This window comes from Notolepis coatsorum (genome assembly GCF_963971535.1).
Source record: "Notolepis coatsorum genome assembly, chromosome: 14".
Lineage (NCBI taxonomy): Eukaryota > Metazoa > Chordata > Actinopteri > Aulopiformes > Paralepididae > Notolepis > Notolepis coatsorum.
In genome coordinates this window covers 45,232,153-45,245,881 of record NC_140178.1, presented here as the reverse complement: position 1 = coordinate 45,245,881, position 13,729 = coordinate 45,232,153, and the positions used below count along the sequence as shown (strand labels likewise).

The window sequence follows — 13,729 nt, the reverse complement described above, 5'->3', positions numbered from 1 at the left end:
AAACTTCATTCATTAATTTATTGAAATATAGTTAAATCTACGTAGAGATGTACAGAACTGACAATCAAAATGAGATACATACAAAAAAAAGTGAAGCACAATTCCTGTTTCCTAAACACGGAACTGGAAATAAATAGGACTTGAGCCATAAAGTAGAATTAGTCGTTAGTAGTTGTTAAGTTGTTTGTTTGTTTTAATTTTACGAGTTCATGGCAGATGTAAAGGGTGTATTAGGTAGCTAACTATGTGTTGTAAAATGCCTGAACATTAAAGGGTAAGTTCAGAATTTTGGAACCCTATTTCCTACTTAACAATGATGTTGTCCTCTCTCAGCACGTGTTCTTCATACGGGACGCCCACAGCTCCAGCTAGTCAGCCACACAACTAATGTAAATTAATGGGGCCACGCTTCAGTCTGTAAAAGCCCTGAAATTAACACAGAGCGTTTTATTTGTATATGATTATGAGTGTTCCAGAAAGCAGTTGTGTGTAGTGAGTATTTCCTAGTATCTCTGGTGTTTGGAGTCTTTGAAAATGTAATGTTTTATTTATTATGATTCTTGAAACCGTACTATGGAATACCTCTGTATAGTGTGTGATTTTCTGTGAAAATATAGTGAAGAAGATATCATTGAGATTTGATAGTGTTTCACATCATAATAAATAAGTTATTCCACTTAAAGAGCTTGGTTTGTTTGTGCAAAATGTAAATCGTTTATCTGGCTGTCTCTAAACATTCTGTGAAGTACATTTTTATTTCCTGTTGCAGTGTTGGCTAATATCAGTAGCTGGCAGGAAATACACTTGGGCCCAAGCTGTTCCCTAGCAACAAACTGTAGCAACTACAGTGTAATGGTACGTGTATTCGTCCCGCGAGTTTACGGTACGGGCGTCACGCGCAGCCATACAAAGAATACGTCTCATACCACTAGGTGAAACTAGGGTTGCACATTTTACAAATCTATGCTCACTAGCAACAGAATTCCATTGAAACGTCCTGTCAAAGTCTAGAGCTTTTCTAACTTGACATCACAAACATTCTATGTGAGCACACGTTTATTTCCTGTTGCATGTTTTCTAATACAATAGCTGACATAATACTGGGGCCAAAGCTGTTCCCCTAGCAACAGAATAGCATTGAAATTATTTTGAAAAGGTCTATAATAGTACCAGTCATCACAAGCACAATAGTAATAACCAGTTGGAATGTTTTTACATAGACTTTTATTAGAATTTAAACCAATATAGAAGGAACTCAAAATAAGGAAGAAGAATCACAAACAAGATATTACACAGATATTTAATTAATTCAAGCAGACTAAAGCCAAACCCACCAATCCTCCATCCTCTAAAGCTAGTGCAAAAAGTCCTCCAAAACAGTTCTTGATCGATGCACACAAATGGGGAAGCAATTACATGGTCTGTGAGGTGCTTCCCCTGCAATTTAAGCAGGAATAAATGGATTGCATTCACAGGTTTCAACTGCAGGTCAAACAATGTGTGGCTGTGATACATCTGCGGGGCTTTGTAACCCCACACTAGTGTAATTACAGAGAGAGGAGAGCTCTGGTTTCAGTTTAACGTGACACTTCAGACCCATAGAACTTACGCAATGGAACTCTCCAATGGACTCCAGTGAAGAGCTACCTTGCGTACGTCCCATGGGTCTGACGTGTCAGGCTAGGGAGAGCTCGGGGTTATTCAGGGTTATCAAGTCAACAATCAATATTGTTGTGAAATGTTGGAATTGCACATCGACTTAACATTGTATAAGAAATTCATCTGATCCCTTTGTCAAAGATGCACAACCATCCATCGATAAAAAGCAATGACTCTAGAATAAATTATGCTGGAGATGATGTGATCTGGATTGGATAGTACTTGGATGTATTCAGCTGAGCGTAATTAAACCAGGGTAGTGTAGACTGGTGTAAGGGGTCCCAAAAAAATTAATAGTTACACCATTACACCAAACATACTCAATGAGTCAATTCATGTACCGGAAACAATGACAAAACACTATTCAAACCAGTTCTAGTATTGTATATGGAATCATAGTTAACATAGTTAACACTTTTCAACCACAGACACATAACATACAGATGCAAAACGCACCACAGACTTGCAGTGTGACTATAAAAAAATACTTGACAATGCCGGGTTAGAATATAAACCACTATTGTTAATAAGCATAGGAATTGCAATCAATAAATTGCTACAAAATGTTTTGGTAATAAATCTCTTGACTTTAAAAATACATTCCCCGTTCTGCCCTCTTCTCAGCTCCAGCAGTAAAGATAAGATGCCCTTTTCCTAAATACAGAGCAACTGCAATTTCAAAAGGGAAGAGAATTCCACCCTGAAAAAGGTTAATATTGATCTCAAAAAGTCAATTCCACAATATATAAACTAAATTCAACTTAGGAAAAGGGGAAACCAATATATTATCCATGGTTTTCAAGATATATGATTACTTTGTAAGACATTCTGGTATCCAAAAGAATTGTGATCATTCATCTTCTCTCTTTCTTTCCATCACTCACCAACCATTTATTATTATTATTTTTCTTTTACTGCAATCTATAATAAAGTAGTTATGTGATAATAATCATAGTCAACATCATTATCACATGTTTTGGAACAGTGGTCCTCAACCTTTTTGACACGTGACCCCTAAAAACAACATGTTCGAGGGTAAATAGAATGGTAAGAATTATTATCAGAATTATAATAAAATTATTATCAGTTCCTCTTTATAGGCTTTTTCTTGAGTAATCATTGGAAGAGGGCTTTTCAGACTTCAAACATTACTTATAGAAGAATATTCCTTATATAAGAGGGGGGGTAAAGCACATGCACCAAAGACTATAAACATTGTGATGTATTTGTATATCTTTTCGCGACCTCCGGGTTGAGAACCACTGCTTGAGAAGAATACTTCAGCCAGAGAAGAAGGAATGAGGTACTAATAGAGATGATGTTTGAGCTTCAGTTGTTCTTCTTCTCCGGGGCGTTTGGGTAAGGAGCGTAGGGCGGAGGCTGCTCCTAACACAGGAACAAGGAGAAAGACTATTAGACACAAGAGAACTCCCTCTTTCAACATGTGTGCATTAGGACTGGGAGGCACACCGTCGTTTAAGGTGTAACGTACCATTGCGCATCCATACAAAGATGTACATTTTTACAACGGCATCATAAATAACGTATTTTTTTATTTTTATAAATATGAAATGTTCACATTGCAACAGTTTTATTAAAGGGGAACTATTTTACTATTTCTTTCACTATTTGGGCACTTTTACACAATTCCTGTGAGTTTATGGAACACCTCTGTAATTTTTTATTTTTTTTAATTCATTGTTTTGTATTTCTAATCAAGTACTCAAAAACAGCATTTTTCTACCTCAAGATCTTAAGCCGTTTTGAGCCTGGGCTCCAACCACAATGGTAAACCACTGCCTCGCCTGAACATTATCATGCAGCGGTGTCTCTCTGACATCACAAATCAGCACATTTTCAGATGACTCAGTTCAGTGAGGGTGAATATTGTGAGAGGAGAATTGGAAGAATGCGCCAATATGAGAATTAGAGACATAGATCATATTAATATAAGTCCACATAGCTAGGAAACAATGCTAAACACTGAAAAAGGCCATTTATAAGATAGTTCCCCTTTAAGAATTAGATGGGAAACTGGATGAGAAAATAACTCACCAAAAACACTATACCAAATAATATAGTATAATTATTCACATTTGAATACCATCAAATACTGTTACACGATCAGAGATAAGAAGTATTGATATTATATTTATTTTATATATTAGTATAGTATTGATAGTATATTCAGAATTGATTCCTGCCATGTCGCCCAGCCCTAGCACGTATAGACCAGAGGATCCCATCTGTGAGTTCCCCCCATTGTAGCCACCCATTGAAGATCAAAACTATAAGTTTGGGGGGGGGGCAGGGTGTTTAGTGTTCGGAAAAAACTGTTTGTGAAGCATGTGTGTCTGGTTAAAATAGACCTGTAGCAACCTGAGGGCATGCACTGGATATGTGCTGGGTGGGAGGGATCGTTGACTATTTTACCAGAGCGGGTGACTGTGCGTGAGGTGTAGATGGAGTCCAGAGAGGGGAGGGGGCAGCCAATTATTTTGGAGGCTGTCTTGGTGATGCGTTGGAGTTTGTGTTTGTCAGTGGAACCGTACCAGACTATTTTGTTACAACCAATAGACCAATGAACATACCAAGGGTACAAACATACAACTTAAAGAATTAAAGGTCCTTATAAATGGCCTTTTCCAGTGTTTATCATTGTTTTCTAGCAATGGGGGTTTGTATCAATGGGGTCTGTGTCTCTAATTCTCATTTTAGCTCATCAGTCTAGTCTTAAGTTCACAAGATCCTCCCTCACTCAACTAAGCCATTCTGATTTGACTGTTTTGCTGACGCGAGTAAGGCACTGGTTGTAGTCACCGCCCACAATCAACAATTCGCTCAACAACAGAGCGAGTGGAATTACTTCCTCAAACGGGTTGACGTGCGCGGGTGCTGACAGAGACAGCGGAGAACGAGCGAGAGAGAGGGAGAGAGAGAGGGAGAGGGACACAAGCATTTACACACAACCTCCCGACAGCACGGGAGTGTGTGTAAATGTGTGTGCACGCGGGGCTGGAGCTTCTCCACTTGCATATCACTGTCAAAATATCATTGCGCACACTCCCACGCGTGCGCCCGTATTCCGATCCGTGCAATAATATTCACAGGGGTATATATATTGTCATTTGAAACAAGTTACCAATGCATTGTCCCGTGGGATTATGCCCCCCTGCGGCGAAATGAATTAGTATCCCCCTGAATCTCTCTATATCTCTCTCTGTCTGCTAGTGCAGACTGTGGGTGACTGTCACTCAAAGCGCTTATGGGCGGAGCCCAGCCCAAAACTGCTTGAAATCTTGAAGTGGGAAAATGCTGCTTTAGAGTACTTGATTAGAAATACAAAACAATGAATTTTTTTTTTAAAGATTTTACAGATGTGTTTCATAGACTCGCAGGAATTGTGTAAAGTTGCCCAAATAGTGAAAGGGATAGCAAGACATGTCCCCTTTAAAAGGAAAAATGGAGGGTCACTCACCATGGGCATGTAGACATTGTGGGGATTGTTGGGGTTGTAATAGGCACTGCCCGCTGCTTCAGCTGCCTTGGAGTTACCTGTATATCCAGGAGGGAGGGAGAGGGAGAGGAAGGAAGGGGGAAAAGCAAAAGACAATGAAACAAAGACAGAAGGTGAAAGAGCAGAGAGACAGTCAAAGACACGGAGGGAAAGAGGGAGAGACCGAGAAGTGAACAACATTCATCTGGAGGAGCAGATGCCGAAAGCAGATCATACTGTAAGTGGAGCTGCTCAGTGAGGACACACACACACACACTGTTTTGAGAAGCACGACAGACGCCGCCAGGTACCCTCAATCATCAGAGACACAAACACATCCTGAAGAAGAGCACCAGAGGCTTCCAGCTCACACTCCTCTCCTCAGAACAGCTGCACAGAACTGACATACGTACCCAGCTCACCCAGTCTACAGGACAAGACCGCAAGCTTCAGAGGTGCTACAAAATGGGAGAGGGGAGGAGGAGGGCGCGAAAGGAAGAAGTAATCATTTTATCTTTACTAATTCTGATGTGTAGCGGTCAGAACAGTCTTTTCTTTTTGCGGCGCGTTTCGATAGGATTCATTTTCAGGGTGGACTGATCACATCCGACAGGTGCAGAGAGAGACGCAGTTACACACACACACACACACATACACACACACACACACACACACACCTTGAGGTGGTGGTGGTGCAGCCCAGTTCTGAGCGGGTGCAGTCCAGTTTTGGGGAGGTCCGGGGTACGGAGGAGGCGGGGCCATGTAGGCAGGGGCAGATGGGTAGACTCCTGGAACATGCCAGAAAGCAAAGTTAGGTTAAAAAGGTCAAAGGTTTTTAAAAAAGGAACAAAAATACAGAATAGGGCCTAGATGTCATTAAACGCTACAGGAGCGAGAGAAAGAGATTACAGCATGATCTTAGCCTAGGGTTCGTGTTTTTACTTGAACATATCAAAATTGTGCACTACAGTCCTACATGTGCCAGAAAAGATAGAAAGACAATCTTTTCACAAGTCTGCAATCACCTTTTATTTACCGTTTATTCAATAAATGAAATGTGATGGTGGTGGGGGCCTCACCCCAAGAGGGAAGGTAGGTGTGTGTGGGTATGAACATGAACAACTCAGAAAAATACATAATTTCAGTCAGTATGAAATTAAAGATGCTCTAAGATTTTTGATCATTTGAAATGAGGACTTTGTACACAGCTATATACAAATATATGGATAAGCATGTCATTTGGTGGTTGAGTCAACAAGCTACTCATATGGAATCATATTAAGCTTGTAGTAAAAACAATAATAGCTCATTTAGCATAACTAGTTTAACTGGTAACCTCAGGTCGCCAGTTGCCCAACCCTGTTCTATATAGTGGTTTCACCAACTTAACCCTGATCTATATGGTGGTTTCACTAACTTAACCCTGATCTATATGGTGGTTTCACTAACTTAAGCCTGATCTATATGGTGGTTTCACTAACTTAACCCTGATCTATATGGTGGTTTCACTAACTTAACCCTGATCTATATGGTGGTTTCACTAACGTAATAACATGACGTTTACATCACTGATCACTTCATTACAATTCTACATACAAGTGTAACATTCCACAAGAACCTTGCATACCTGCAGCAGCTGTAGGGTAGGGGTAGCCCATGTTGCCTGCAGGAGCGGGGGGGGCCTGGTAGAAACCATTCTGCTGGGGTGCATAGGGGAAGTTCTGAGGAGCAGGCGAAGGTCCATAGCCGTTCATCATCCCAGGTGAAGGGTAGCCGTACGAGGCCGCGCCGCTCTGAGCTGGAGCAGCACGGGAGGCTGAAAGACAGCAAGATGAAGAGGCTCCTCATGAGCGATGGTAGTGTAGCGGTGTAAGCACTCGCCTATCACAGCAGAGACCCAGGGTTCAAATCCCTGTGTCAGCAGTATCCTCCGGCTTGGTCGTTGGCGGTGTTTGCGGATGGGAAGACGGTGGGGTACGAGTCCTACTGGGAGGGGATCTTGGGGAGATAGCGTGAACCTCCGGAAACCTTTCACCCCTGTGAAATCCCTTGCTGTCAGGTGAAGAGAAGCAGCTGGCAACTCTACATGTATCGGAGGAGGCCTGTGGTAGGCTACACCCTCCCCAGACTAACAGTAGGGCAGCACAACGGCCAGAAGGGAATTGGCATAACGACCAAATTGGGGGATGGGAGGAAAAGGGGAAAAAAAGGTTCCTCATGACTAGGGCTGTTGCAATAATTCAATATGATAATTTATCGTCTTTCAGTGGGATCATATTGAGATATAGTGATATATAATTCTGTTGTCTAAATTAACAATAACAAGCACATACTAACTCAAATTTCTCACAACATTTTTATCAGAAATATCTGAAAGAATATCATTTGAGGATTGCAAAGAAATCTGGATAACAGTGATGAGCTATCTGCAGCAGTTTCATTGGCTACGATTTCAAATGCCTTTAGAATGAATGCTCTTTAGAGACCTACAATCTCTTAGCAGCAGTCCGAGCCAGAGGTGTGGCTCAGCCAGATGACCTCATGACAGATAAACGCTTGATTTGACCAAAGCTTTATGATGGAGGAGTTTGGTCAATATGTGTATGTATGGAGAATATGTGTTATGGAGAAGTCTTTCAAGGGGTATACCTTGGATTCTGAATCTGACCAAAGCAATACATTCATCCATAGAATATATATGTTGGATGGAGTAGTCATTAATGTATTCTTTGGATTTGAACATGGATTTCTCCATAGAATATATGAAGGGTTGGCCATTCAAAGTTATATATATATATATATTTAAGGTTTATAATGCATAAATATTTCCTATAGTCATTTCAAGGGTTATTTGGAAGGTGGGACAGAAAGGCATGTGATTTGTCACTTGCATACAATTTTAACAATCAAACAACCTTCATCAGGTACCTTACTGACTTAATACTAGCTGCTGGTCGCAGCTAAAAACACCTGACTTACCATTTGTGGCCAGTTTGAAAAGATGCTGACCCAGCTCAATGGCGCCCCCACTGGTGAAGATCATCTTGAAGTGGGCCTGGCCCTCCCAGCCACCTGAGGGGAAAAGGTACATCAACACATTGATTGATTGATGTATTGATTGATTAATTTACAATACATTGATTATAGTTGGAATAATCTCAGAAACCTACAGTAGAGTCTCATTTACATTGTGGAGGTCAGCTGGGATTGCAGATAGTTTCCCCCTAATCACAGATCAATAAGATTACCCAACTGCCAATCTTGTCCTCTCATGTAGTATGATGATCAGTGACTCAGTCATTTAGCAATCATTACCCTTAAAGATCCCATGTGCTTCCATGGTTTGAGGTGTTTCAGAGTGATTTTTATTTGAATATTAAATCTCCAATGCAGATATTTTAGTGTATATGAATTATGGGTTTACATTAAAGGGGAACTATTTTACTATTTCTTTCACTATTTGGGCACTTTTACACAATTCCTGTGAGTCTATGGAACACCTCTGTAATATATATATATTTTTTTATTCATTGTTTTGTATTTCTAATCAAGTCCTCAAAAACAGCATTTTTCTACCTCAAGATCTCGAGCTGTTTTGAGCCTGGGCTCCAGGTCCAGGTCCAGCCACTGTGTGCAGCTCATCCTGCACCTCTCCATTATCATGCAGCGGTGTCTTTCTGACATCACAAATCATCACATTTTCAAATGACTCAGTTCAGTGAGGGTGAATATTGTGAGAGGAGAATTGGAAGAATGCGCCAATATGAGAATTTTGAGACATAGATCATATTAATATAAGTTCACATAGCTAGGAAACAATGCTAAACACTCAAAAAGGCCATTTATAAGATAGTTCCCCTTTAAAGCATTCTTGTTATAACTCTCTTATTGCCTGTAAACAGCACCTTCTTCTGCCAAGTTCAATTAAGGCAATTCTGGGAACAAATCTTTTAGGAACCTGAAGAAAGGGCAGAAGTGGGTACAGCTAACAACATAGGAGGCTCTTGTCTAAATATAGATAATTTTCTTAAGCCACTGCAGATCAAAATATGAAGGTATTTCACTCCATTTTTTACAAACCGTACAGATGCACAAGCAAACTTTCTACAGCTTAAAAATACACATTAAACTGAAGTATCAAGGGGTCTGTCAATCAGTGTCACACTAGAAAAATGCATCAGATTCCATTATTTGGATGTTTGTCTGTTGTGTGGCTAGTGGCTACCCTACCCCTGGACAACGGATTGGACCTCAAAACTGATTATCATATTCTATTGAATGGAGTTTTCATGGGTCACTGACAAAAATATGAAATTTTCAAGGAAAAGAGAAGATAATATTAAGTGAAATTCTTCTTTCTTTTTGCATGTAGTGGTACATAGCTGTACACTGCATTGAGGGACAAGGAAGGTACATGTTCTTTTTCAATTTGTGGGGTCTTTAACACAGAAAAACAAATGCAACAATAAACTAAATAAAGGCATGTTGCGTGCTGCTGTGAAAGAGTTGTGAGGTCGCCTTGGCTATGAAAGTCTTCTTCAATGATTCACCCCTTGGTCTACAGGTCAACAGAGACCTTGAATTACTGCTAACAAAAGGAGTAGGACTGAGCTGTAATGACCTGAAATCCACGTCATGGTACATTCTCATATTTACAAATGTTTTGACCACCAGCGCACAAATACCACATTCTCCATCGTGTCGGCCTTCTGTCAACATGTTTGTAATGATTGTCTGTCAACATGTGATTGTTGTTGTACATTCAGTTGAACTAAAGGGCCACAGAATGAAACAGCCTTTGTGCTGGAGGAATGCATACCTAACATATCGATATGGACCAAATACCATAAATAAATAGATAAATAAAGAGATCCATAACATCAGTACATTTTCGGTTTACCGCCCGGCCATAAAATAGAGGTGACAAAAAGCTGATGTCGACAAACTATAGCAGCGGGAACTGAGAGAGGTAAACAGTGACCTACCGCCAGCTTCTGCAGACACCGTCCCTTTTATGTAGTTGGCTCCAAAAACCGGCTGCTCGATGCTGCACCCTTTCATCAAGTAATAGGGGAACATGGCAGACCCCAAGCAGTCCTTGGTATTACTGGACACAAACACCAACTGATCCAGAGGGAGAGAGGTAGAAAGTGAGAGACTTTGAATGAATGGCTGGCTGTATTTATTATAGCGCTTTCCTAGTACTAATAATAATGAATAATAATGACTTGGATTTATATAGCGCTCTTCACTGACCCAGAGCACTTCACAGAGTCCATTATTCGTTCATACACAGTCATACCGGTGGTGGTAAGCTACAATTGCAGCCAGAGCTGCCCTGAGGCAGACTCACGGAAGCGTGGCGAATAATCATCGCCTACGGCCCCTCCGACCACCACCAACATTCATTCACATGCATACACATTCATACGAGGCAAGTAGGTTAAGTGTCTTGCCCAAGGACACAACGGCAGTGGGATGGACATGGGCTTGAGTGGGATTCGAACCACCAACCCTTCGATCATTGGACTACTACTAGTGCTTTACAATTCAATGCATAACTTTTTTTTCAGTAAGGGTGGCCCCAGGCCAGTGGGAATCGAACCCCTAACCCTGGGCTGTGTTAGTGCAATGCTAACACTGCAGTGCCAAGCGGAGATCGTCAACATCTAGACCAGTGGACAATAATGTAAAAATCTCTTTCAGATAAACACATGCCGTACCCTGTAGGGTGTGAGGTACACACTGCCCTTCTTGGTCCCCCTCAGTAGGTCCGTCTTGCTGGTGACATCACTGAATGACAGCTCCACATTCTTGCACTCCCTCAGGATGCTTGGGGAAGGGGAGAGAAAAACATGTCAAAACAATCCACTATGTAGTCTTCGAAGGAGTCTGACAGGACTGTCCGTCAAGTCTGTCTCTCCCTCTCAAAATCATATATACGCTTTGTTGGCACAGACAGGGAATATGATATTTATTATTTCTATCCATCGGTTACTATTCTAAACACTGACACATAGTTAGCAATAAATAAACAATTAAACAATACTGTGTCAACAACATAAAGCCTAGGTTCTGTATCAAAAGCTGTGCAAATCAGTTCCACAGAAGGAATGGAATGATAGAATAAAAAGGGAGAGACCAATCCTTTAAACTATAGTGGCTCAGGAGGTAGAGCGGTCGTCTGGTCATTTGAAGGTTCCCAGTTTGATTCCGGCTCCACCCGGGCATTGCGTCGAAGTGTCCTTGAGCAAGACCATTAACTGCTCTCGATGAGTAGGTTGGCACCTTGCATGGTTGCCTCTGCCGTTGGTGTATGAATGTGTGAGTGAATGGGTGAATGTGAGGCATAAGTTGTAAAGCGCTTTGGATAAGAGTGCTATATAATGTAGTGCAAATGCAGTGCTATAACAGCCTCCACTCTTCTGGGAAGGCTTTCCACTAGATGTTGGAACATTGCTGTGGGGATTTGCTTCCATTCAACCACAAGAGCATTAGTGAGGTTGGGGCGATTAGGCCTGGCTGGCAGTCGGCGTTCCAATCAAAGATGTTGTTCCAAGTCATCTCATAGGTGTTTGAGGGGGTTGAGGCCAGTCAAGTTCTTAGACACCAATGTTGACAAACCATGGACCTGGCTTTGTGCACGAGGGCACCATCATGTTGACAAACCATGTATGGACCTGTTTTTGTGCACAAGGGAACCATCATGTTGACAAACCATGTATTGACCTGTTTTTGTGCATGCGGGCACCATCATGTTGACAAACCATTTCTGTATGGACCTGTTTTTGTGCACGGGAATTGTCATGTTGACAAGGAAAGGGCCTTCCCCAAACTGGTGCCACAAAGCACAGCATTGTCTAGAATGTCATTGTATGCTGTAGGGTTAAGATTTATCTTCACTGGAATGAAGGGGCCCAGCCTAAACCATGAAAAACAGCCCCAGACCATTAGGTGTCCACCATTAGCATTTTATATTTTATTTTCTTACGCCTACATTTTCTCACACATCTGATGACAATTAGACAACAAACCTAGCTTCCAGCTCTACAATATTTTATATTCTCCAATAGAATCTAAAAGGGGAATGCCATCTATTTTAACAATTAACATACTCCTGTGCACGGTCTGCTTTCAATATCTGAAAACGAAATCAGTTTATGACAAATCATAAAAATCTCAATTAACTTTAACCTCATTTGGGTGTAAAAGCTCACACACTTTATGGGCCAACAACAACAGGTCAGGCCCCATAATATCAGTGCGCTGTCATTCATTGTTTATGAAGCCTCCACAGATTTTACACTCCGGAGACATCACAAATATAATGGTTCTCTCCCTCTTTGATTTCTAGATTTAGGAGAGCTCCACAATGTGCATGTTCACAAATACTGATTGAACTGTCCTGGAACATAGGAAATTAATATATGTGAATGGGTGGGAGGGGTGAGTCTACATTTTTTTAGTATGACATTTGCTAGAAAATACTGACTGAACTGTCCTGGGACACAAGAATATGAGGGAATGGGTGGTAGCCAGGGGTGAATAGCTAGTGATCTTATAATGTAGGATAGGTGTAAGTGTAGGGTATGTGGGCTTGGGAATCGTGTGTGTGTTTCTCCCGCTGACCTAATCTTACTACTGCATTTTAGACGCATGAAAACTGCTACTTCCAAATTCTATCACCATCAAGCAGCCAACGTTATCACCTGTTGTGGTGACCAACCAGTAGTTACTTCAGTCATCTTGCCAATACTAACTAGCTACACCGCCAGCTAGCTAGTAGCAGCAGTTAAGCCAACCAGTATAGCCCAAATATAAATCACGGAATAACGTTAACTTATCTTCGGATATACTCCGTAGCTTGGTGACAGCTGGGATAGATTGTGCTAACTAACACTGAACAGGCCAGCTAGCACTACTAGCTAACTGTTAGCTCGTATTATTACGAAAGGAACTGTAACGTTAGGTAAACACACCGAGAAGAAGCATGATCTTGCAAACAGTGTTAAATCACGGGGTTTGTCGTCATATAGTTTACATACCTCTCTCCGTTGTTTATCAAAATCCCACCGTTTTGCGAATGATTTCGATTTAAAGACATGTTTACGAGACTTCTAGACCTGCCTGTGTATTGTTGAAACTACTGGTCTGTCAGGTCAGCTGACCGGCGCATCCGGGTACTTTGGTACTCTGCGTCACAGCACTTCGCCACCGGGAAAACAAATACTGGTATCAGTAAAAGTCCTCCATTTAAAATTCGACTTAAGTAAAAGTAGATAAGTATGTAATATTGAATGTATTTAATTATCACAAGTAAAAGTATACATCTACATGATGTTTGTGTATTCCAGACAGTGATTTGGAGCATTTAACCCTGCCATAGAAACAAGTATGGACTGGAGGTGGTGTCTGCATACAACAAGGATACCAAATTCATTAACCTTACTGTCTGACCTATATCATGAGGAAATTGAAACTGTATGGGTGGAAATTCTATTTGAAAGGGCTAAATCTGTTCTAGTCGGCACAATTTACAGACCGCCAGAACAAAATGGCTTTTATGATAGTGCT

At 41.1% G+C, this 13,729-nt stretch overlaps 1 protein-coding gene across 1 annotated transcript; it reads right to left on the bottom strand.

The window, feature by feature from the left end:
- Window positions 1-1,207: 1,207 nt before the first annotated feature.
- Window positions 1,208-13,334, bottom strand: wbp2nl (WBP2 N-terminal like). The gene is made up of 8 exons (XM_084328187.1): window positions 13,201-13,334; window positions 10,879-10,987; window positions 10,141-10,279; window positions 8,135-8,227; window positions 6,783-6,971; window positions 5,833-5,943; window positions 5,138-5,214; window positions 1,208-3,045 (listed from the first exon to the last, which is right to left on the bottom strand). Exons 1-8 carry the CDS (start codon window positions 13,257-13,259, stop codon window positions 2,989-2,991), a joined length of 834 nt encoding a protein of 277 aa, XP_084184313.1. The 5' UTR covers window positions 13,260-13,334; the 3' UTR covers window positions 1,208-2,988.
- Window positions 13,335-13,729: the final 395 nt, after the last annotated feature.